This window comes from Sander lucioperca, chromosome 2 (assembly GCF_008315115.2).
Source record: "Sander lucioperca isolate FBNREF2018 chromosome 2, SLUC_FBN_1.2, whole genome shotgun sequence".
Classification (NCBI taxonomy): Eukaryota; Metazoa; Chordata; class Actinopteri; order Perciformes; family Percidae; genus Sander; species Sander lucioperca.
The window spans coordinates 45,610,500-45,620,160 of NC_050174.1; the positions used below are offsets into that span (position 1 = coordinate 45,610,500).

At 37.1% G+C, this 9,661-nt stretch overlaps 1 protein-coding gene across 2 annotated transcripts in view; it reads right to left on the reverse strand.

Moving 5' to 3' along the window:
- vps37ba (VPS37B subunit of ESCRT-I a) overlaps nucleotides 1-9,661 on the reverse strand; it is a 29,353-nt gene that overhangs the window by 17,674 nt on the left and 2,018 nt on the right. Inside the window, exon 1 of one of the 2 annotated variants that reach the window (XM_031296563.2) lies at nucleotides 4,567-4,781. The exons of the other annotated variant lie outside the window; for it this stretch is intronic. Coding sequence (XP_031152423.2) covers nucleotides 4,567-4,671 — 105 coding nt within the window. The 5' untranslated portion in view covers nucleotides 4,672-4,781. Of the gene's footprint in view, nucleotides 1-4,566; nucleotides 4,782-9,661 lie in introns of those variants that run through there. 2 annotated transcript variants of the gene reach the window in all.

The following is a 9,661-nucleotide window of genomic DNA, read 5'->3' on the forward strand; positions in this document are numbered from 1 at the left end:
TGATGGAGTGTGCCCTTAATGCAAGTTTTCACTGAAAGCAGGAAGACAAGTTGGCAAAACAACATGCTATGTTAACAACTCATTTAACACCTCCAACCAACAATGTGCAAATATTACCAGGATTGGGTGAGAATATGTAGGAAAACTCTAAATATACACTGTAGCGTAGGTCTTAATTGTGTAACTGTTTCTAAAATGGACTGAGCCAGGCCTTATTTGGGTGTTGGGCTGATGGAAAACAACATTTTATGAAGGAAAGCAGCTAAATATGTCTATTTACCACTGCACTTTGCACCATCATATCCGCTGAGGAGGCTGGCCTTTAAATAGCATTTCTAACTGCAGGCTTGTGCTGTCAAAACAAAAAGATAATTGTTTGCTGGGGGAATGCTTCATGGACCACATACCTACATTTTGAAGAGATAGTGTAATAACCCACAATATGTGATGTAATATATGCCACTCACAAAAAATAAGACCTCTAATATTGAAGCCCACTTTGCTCTAGTAATTGTTATGCTCAAATGACAGATGCATTTCCTTGTTACTTTGTTCTGTGTAACCACAATTAAAGCCACATAAAAATGTAACTTGTTACACAGACAAGTGGGTAACGGAATGAGTTTGAAACCAAACTTTGGCTCAAAAACTGTGACCTATAAAAGTAAATAGGTGATGTTCTCCTTAGTCCCCACTCTTGGCTAAAAATGTAACATTTCATATTAGAAAAGAATCTAAATATTAGTATTAGAGCTAGATAAGGATGCAACGATTATAGATTTTGTTGGTACGACTATAGTCTGAAGAATAACCACGGTTTCACGATTATTATACATTCAGTTATTAAATGACTATCAGTTGATATATCGTTCACTACTACTATTGTAGGGCTGCACTCAGGGTTTCCTGCAGCACTTTGCAGCTTGGGCTGCTGCCTAAGCTGGGGAACCCTACCGCCTTAACTAGGTCGTCAAAAAAAAAAAGGGGCACAAAAGGCCGTCAAGTGCATCTCGGACAATAGCGCGTACGCGTTTCACACCGCGAGCGGGCACACACGCCACACGGCAGAAATGAGAGAAAGAAAAACGAGACGTGGTCCGTCGCTGTCTGGAGGATAACTAGCCAGTTGATATCGCGCGTGTGTGTCCGTGAGAACAATCGCCATTTCACCGTCGCGCGTGCGTCGGAGTTTGTCAACAAATGTGCGGCAGCTGGGGCATGCCCGGGCAGAGACGGGGTGAGTGGACTTACCGGAGCGTTGGCATACGGTGGGCAGAGAACATTTATATATGTTTCTTTGTCCTGTTCTTCACATCAGTGAGGCTTTCTTCTCTTGTTTCAACGAAGTGACTAGAACTATCCTTCACCTCTCGCGCGTGGATTCTCAACACAGGATTGAGACACAGCTGTTGTCCGTTTGTTTTTAATCACTACGCACGGTTCACAATACACGGTTAGTTAGCATAGTTACACACAGTGAAATTATGTGTCCTGTTTTTATTTCACGCATACTATCTGCTGGAGTGTGTGAAGCTGGAGTGTGTGAAGCTATGGGCTGAGCTCTGTTATCTCAGCGCAGTTTTGGAGAAGAATTGTCGGGCAAAGTGGAAGAGTGCGAGTCACGGAGGATAATGGGAGCAATGCCAGTAAAATTGTTATAGCACTTTTTTTGAAAATAGTTTAATGAGCTTAAAATTGCACATTGCAACTGTTATTTTGAAAAGCTGGTTATTTATTAATGATTTATTATTATTTAAATTTAATATTTAGTGTAGTGTGTAGTACAGAGTCTGCACTACAGAGATGTATTATTTATATATAAATTTGACCTACCACCTTAACTAACACATTTTCTGCGGGAAACCCTGCTTGGTAAGAACTCTTTAGTCGTTGTTTTATGCTTGTTCATGCTGAACGATGGCCTAGAAATCTAGACGCACCCTAGCGGCAGCAAATGTAATTTCAGTCAGTCTAGCAACTCTCCGTTGGCTTGCAAGCTGGAGAAACCAAATTCTGGTCAGGCCAATCACATTGTGTATAGAGTGGTGGGCGGCCTTAACATAAGGACGGCAGAGTTGCGACGGTTCTGCGTAAATTCCATGCTACTTGAAAACAAAGAAGATGGCCGCTGCTGGCGAACAGCGGTCTTTCGAATCGGCTTTGGCTGCGACTCTGGAAGACTTGGAGTTAAGCACTGAAGTCATTCTTAAAAAAGGAAGATGTGTTCGGAGTTTTGCCGACCGGATACGGCAACACATGAATGAATTGATCATGTGAAAAAACAGGATGCACTTAATCTAAACAAATTCAAGCAAATAATTTGCATTATTCAAAAAGGCAACATGGGCTGCCTTCAGTGTGTCTTTTGCAAAATGAGAAGCTTATTACATGCTACGCATGCTTTGCTGTAGGCAATACGCTTCTCATCCCAGGCAAGGGTTTGTGTCTATATACTACAGCTGTATAGTCCAAAGATCTCAGCAATCTCAGGTTGCACTCAATGTCTTATGACACCATCTGCCTCTGTTCCCATACAGTTTATTACAAAGAAAGAATTCCCTAGACAGTTCCACCTTTGACTCAGGCATGTATTTCCTTGTCTGGTTCACTCCATACCATCTCTCAAATAATCTTATGACTGGTTTAAGTTAACAACTCATTGCAGTAAACAAGTCCCTCCCTCTCTGTAAACTACTGGGAAGTGGAAAATGAAACTATGGAGACAGATAGGGTGTGGATCCGAAACCAATCTGACAACAACAAAAAAAAAAAAAAAGGCCAGCTCACAGACAGCACAGCATCCACCCAAACAGCTAATAATACCCAACTGTATTCTTCTTGCTTTTGCTGTAGTTAGGGCTGGGTATTGTTCAAAAATATTTGATACCGGTATCGATACCAATAGCGTGACTTCGATACCGGTTCCTAAACTATACTTTTTTTCAATACCGAAAATAATTTACAACATTACAGCACAAATTTTTATTTATTTTTCAGCTCCTACTACGTGAGCCCCGAGTAACGTAGAGTTTTTCCTGCCTGCCTCTACGACGTGTAACGTTAAACAGCCAATCACAAACATTACTAGATCTTGGTAGAAGCACGTTGCATGCTTATTGGCTCACTGACGCCGATGAAATTTACTCCTTAGGTATTAAAATTGGGCACTGAATGACGAGGCATTTTTTCAATACTCGATACTTTAGAGGCAATTCGGTCGGTGTCTAAAAAGTATTGAATTCCATATACAGCCCTACATATAGTAGCTTTTTCTCATGTCTGAGAAGAGGGGCTTTTATCACATTTTAGTCCTCATTCTTACACAAAATTAGCTCAAATGAAGCTGCCAGAGTGAAGACACAGCACCATGACAACAGGCAAGAAAACTGCCTGTGTCCTGACAATGTGTGTTTAATGTTTCCAATTACGGATTGGGTCCAAACTGTAGTTTAAGAAAGAGTTTCCTGAAGAGTTTGCACTTTATGGGCAAGAAGAACACGGTGGGAAAATTCTTCCAACACAGGGATATGGTGGGACTGATTCAGCAGGGTAAATTAAAGCGCATGCTGGAATTGACCATTTTGGAAGCAGCAGCAAGTGTGGGAAATTATCAGAAGCACAAATGCTGTATAAAAATGTGTCAAATCTGTTGGCATTTTCTCTTGACTGTGGCTTGTAATCGCTTCCTGTGTGGAAAAACGGACCTTATCAGCTGCTTGTCATGACAAGGTGATAGAGTGCAATGCAGGTACACGTTAATTGCTGAGTCCTTGTGCTACTGGACCAAGGCCATGTAGAAAAAAAAGGCAATGGTCTGTATGGAGAAGGCAACTTTGAAAGTCTATTAATGTTACTTTGCAAACGGCCTCACATAACCTTCTTCGTGTAGTATCACTTTAGACCTATTCAGCATGTATACACATATAGCATATAGCTTTATTCACCATTACAGCTACTGATAAGAATGACATCTTTGTTGTTATAATGTTGTAAGTATTACTTATGGATCTTGGTGTTCAATGAGCTGGTTAATAATTCATATTTTAGATAAGGGTGTTAAGTATCGTTTTCCTCGGTATGTGCCGTCAGTCATAAATGGGCAGATTTGTTTGGAGTTTGGCATGACGACAAGTCTGAAACAAAGTGTCCAAGCTAGGCCATTGCTTAAATTTTAATATTTTCTGAAAATGACTCAGCAATAATATGGTTATTAAAAAGTACTCTTGTTCATACATAAGTGTAGACGCGCTTCTGTTGTCTAGGTAAGTACAGCTTTTATGGAGCAACAATGTCGCAAACTGGGAATCCTCGAGTTAAAACTTGAGACAATGCTAGCCCTTGCTCCGTCCCAAGGTTAACGATTTGTACCCTATTTTAGGTTTCAGAACGTTGAAGTTCGGTTGACAACACATGATAAAATCCCACACGTGATTCGAAGCAACCATTTCCGTGACTGTACCGAGAGTATGTTGGTAAAGCACAACAAAGGGCTGAGGAAACAACAGTGACCGAGAAAAAGGAGCAAGAAGCTAACGTTGGATTACAAAAGCGAATAGCTTCACATACCTCATCCATCTCCTGTACCATTTTTGTAAGTTTTTCGTCGTCCTCCAGAATTTCGTTGAGTTGAGTCATCGTGTAAGCACTAAACTTGTTGAAAAAACTAGACATTTTTAGCTCTGGTTGTGTTTCTCTTCGCCTGTGATCCCTCTTCTCGCCTTTCACAGATTGTGACAGCTGACTGGGCTTCCCTTACAGGAAGTAGTTACAGGCCCAGTGCTGCCTTCACGTGCTGTCAGAGATATTGCTATTACCGGAAAACCCAAAAATTGGCGTCAATTGAACAATTACTAAGGTGTAGCCATAGAAATATTATATTTTTTCTATGGGTGAAGCACTGGCAGAATATTTGACTAAATTCGACTGTCAACTAATTCTTACTTCTTTTTATTTGTAAATTAAAGTAATCACAACTAGATTCTGGTTAAAATAATATATACTTATCTGCATCGTGCACTGACTAAACAACAGATGGCAGTAATGAAAAAGCAAAGAGAGCATGAGAGTGTTGGGACTGGCTCTAGTTTTCTACCTGACGTAATATAAGCATGTTTGCTCCAAAAAGATATTTAAACAACACAATAAATATGAATATGAAGGGAGATTTATTGTATTTTGCCGGCCGGAGAAAACAACCTGTTTCAACATCTATATTTACATCGACTGAAATCTGAATGGGCGGCTTACAAGGAGACATTAAATGCAGCATTTGGTTTTAATCCAACATGTTTGTTTCCAAGGCAGACATACAGTATAGTGTTACACATTCATTTTTTATTTATAGTGTTTTATACAATTACGTTATGTATGTCAGAGTCATTAATTAATGTATCTTCATCACAGACAGTCATAGATCTCTATTGTGAGTTCAGTTCAACATACAGAAGGCACCTGTCTTCTCTTTGTAGTCAGCTTACTTGTGGAATTGCAAATCATGAAATTGAACAGCCTTGAAAAGAAACACAAAGCATTTCTACACCTGCTACTGTAAAATACATAAAAAAGTAAAAAACAAAACCTGAGGAAGACTTGTTAAACAATAATTTAGATAGATAGATAGATAGATAGATAGATAGATAGATACTTTATTGATCCCCAAGGGGAAATTCAAGGTCCCAGTAGCTTAAAGACATCACACACAACATACGCATACATCATAAACAGGATGATAAAATAACAAATCCACATGAATAATATGGACAATAAAAGAAAAGATACTAAATAAAAAATCCACATGAATGTACTAAGGGTATAAGCATGAGACGCTTGCAGTGACAGGGCAGGGACTGACTCTGTGATTCAGTATGCATGGTAAGGTGCTCTATGAGAGTGTGTGTCATGGTGGTAGTGCAAATAAGTCCAATAGTGCATTTATTTGTCTGGAGTGCGATGATGACGTATATAAAACAACACACAACATACAGTACATCAACTGCAGCATATCACCTATTCTTGAAGATAATATATCAGTTACATGTAATGTAATGTCATTTTATTTAGACAGGACAATGCACAATTAAATATTAACCTTGTATAAAAACAAGGAGAGATGCATTGCAGCCAGGTTTTAGCACAATTGCTATTTTCCACCCGTATTTCCATGTAATGGTCATAGTAGCCATTCATTTATTCAAGTTTTATTTCCAATGGCAATGCCACTTTTGGCCTGAGGTACCCCACAGCTCTGTCAGATGAACCTGCATACCCTTTCTTTGATTCCTAATGTACTTTCCAAATATATAACACTATCCGTTTTTATAAAAGTGGATATTGTTAATTTTTTCATACAATTGAATTGCCAATATTAAGGTTGGTTTGGTCAGCAATCATACTAATGCTAGCCTACTAGACCACTACTACTTGGAGTGAAGCTGAATGTTTAAACTATTTATCCATTGACTTACATAACTGCAACATGTAGTGTTCAGGTGCTAAAGTGTACTTCATGTTTATATGTGTATATATTCTTTTGAACAAATTATAATTTCTATTTTTTAAAATTCAGTTAAGTTACCCTACAATCAATCCTACACAGCACGGGGAAGAACAATTGATTTCCGGTTTGGTCTGCTCACATTTGGCCTCACGGAAGTCAGTTGCACTACCGTTTTGAACTGTTACTGTACTATATACAATTTTAAATTTTTTTATTTTACTAAATTGTGGATACAGCTTTTTGGAATTGCTATTTGTTTCTAGATTCATTTATTTATGTTAATTTTTCAGTTATGACTGACTGTCAAACTAGATGATAAAAAAGATATATGGCATTCATTCTCTGTATGTTTTTTTTTTAACCTGAGCCAGGCCATACAACAATGATAGCAATCTTAGTAGTATACAGCTGTTATATACGTATACACAGTATATATATATATATATATACAGTATATATATATATATATATATATATATATATATATATATCAGAGTTTTATTAAATATTTTCACTTTCATTCAGTATATTCAGACTTTCATTTCATATATTCAAGATTCATTATATAAATTATATAAATTCTAGGGCTGCAGTTATCGATTATTTTAGTAATTGAGTATTCTACCGATTATTCCATCGACTAATCGAGTAATCGGATAAGAAATACTTTTGTTTTATTGAAGAGCAATAATATACAATAGTTTGGTTTACTTTTCGGAAAAAGCAACATTTTTATTGCCTACATTGCTTACAATATCATCTCTCAAAAAACTAAACATTAAGTGCATTTAAGTGCCATATTACATTGTTTTTAGGGCTGCAACGAACGATTATTTTCATAGTCGATTAATCTGTTGATTTTTTGTCTCGATTAATCGATTAGTTGTTTGGTCTATAAAATGGTGAAAAATGTGGATCAGTGTTTCCCAAAAGCCCAAGATGACGTTCTCAAATGTCTTATTTTGTCCACAACTCAAAGATATTCAGTTTACTGTCACAGAGGAGAGAAGAAACTAGAAAATATTCACATTTAAGAGGCTGGGATCAGAGAATTTTGACTTTTGTCTTAAAAAATTACTCAAACCTTATCGATTATCAAAATAGTTGGCGATTAATTTAAGAGTTGACAACTAATCGATTAAACGATTAATCGTTGCAGCTCTATGTTTTAAAAAAAAAACAACCTCAAACTAAGGCATACATTAAACATACATAAACATGACCTTAAGTTGTGCAACTTAACTTTCAGAACTACAAGTTTCAACCTGAGACTGATCTGTATGCCTATAAGTATATATAAGTTATACTCGACCTATTTTCATTTATATATTTGATTACAATGCTACACAGCTCTGTTACACTTATGCTACTTGATCAGCTGTTTCTCCGTGAAGAGAGTGAGAGAAAATGGTGCGCAACAATCAGCTTTTTCCGAAGGAATAGTCAACAAGTCGGCTCTTTAGATCAAATTGTGGTCACCAAATTGTGGTATTTTCTTGTCTTTGTTTTTGGTAGTTGTTGTGTTTGATGTAGTTTCATTGTCCATACGACTCTGATTTACTTTTGTCGGGTCCGCTTCGTGGAATGGATGATTAAGTTAGACTCAATGTTTTCTGTTGAGATGCTGAAGCATTGACGTTGTGCTATTATTGTGGTAAGCTAGTTCGATTTTGCAGTAGACATACTGTACAGAGATTTTGTTTTATTTATGTCTGAACTGATTCCAAACTTTGGACAGATTTTCTGTCGTTTTCTCCAGCCTGTCTCTTCTCTTAGCCCCTCACTATTTACGCTCTCTTTCTTCATTTTGTAATCTGTTTTCATGGCATGTGTCGCCAGCAGCGTCAGCCTGGTGTGCGACAGTAATAATCATCCGTGCGGAAACACCGTGAACGATACAACGTCGGTAACATTGAAAGTAAATAAATGAAGCTTCAAGGCAAATAATTTTGCATCGAGGATTTTTAGTAATCAAATTATTCGCGTTACTCGAGGAATTGTTTCAGCCCTAATAAATTCAGAGTTTCATTCCATATATTCAAGTATCATTCCATATATTCAAACTTCACACACACACACACACACACACACACACACACACACACACACACACACACACACACACACACACACACACACACACACACACATAAAGAGTTACCAATGGAGTAGTTGAGTCTCAAATACTCTTATATATATAAAATATCCCAAGATTTAAAATTTTTAAAGAGGGATATTTTTTCAAGTTTTTAATGCTCAAGCGGTATTTGAGACTCGACTACTCCGATGGTAACTCAGTTCACATCGACCGTACAAGCAAATAACTTTAGTCCTGTCAAGGGAACCATCTGGAAGGGCTTTGAAAGCTTTTTCAACTTACCATTCAAAAGACCCTTTTCTTTATCCATTTCTGCTCAAGGAGCTTTGTTTCTTTTCTTTGTTTTTTTTGTATTAGTAATAATGCCTGTTACTCAGAACAGGAATCTCTATTTTGATTGAAAGGATTTTTGACAACCTCTGGTCCGTCTGGTTTTATTTTCTAAAAAAGCTTGTAAAACATCAACCCTGTTGTCCACAGTCAATCTATGAACATAATTTTTTTCAGGAAAAACTGGGCTATTAGAATATCTGTGCTGCAGTGAGGTCACTTGAATTTAAAAAAAAGGTTGTAGGACCTTAAAGACAAATAAATAAATAAAACAGAACATGTATTGATATCACACACAGAGCAATACAAGCTAAGCCAATCTCCTGTCTAAAACAATTCTCATATGTCTTGGGAGTCAAACTGTGAAGAAATAAACATTATAACTTATACAGTTGACAAAATATATAATTTCTTTCAAAAAAAGTCCAGACGCTTTTGCCCTCATGACATTCACTTATGCCAATAATCAAAATAATAATGTTATATTTATTGATATCACACACACAGCAATGCTACACAAGCATGTGTGTTGTCTAAAACAGTTCTCCTATATATTTGGAGTCATACAGTGCAAAAATAAACATAATGAACATTATAACTCATATAAAGGACAAACTATTTACATTTCTTCAAAAATGGCCCAAATGTACACCAAATCTCAAAACAGTGACGCCATTCTACTCTGTAGAATGGTAATAGACTGGAGTGATCTATCTTTCCCACTATATACTCTTTGT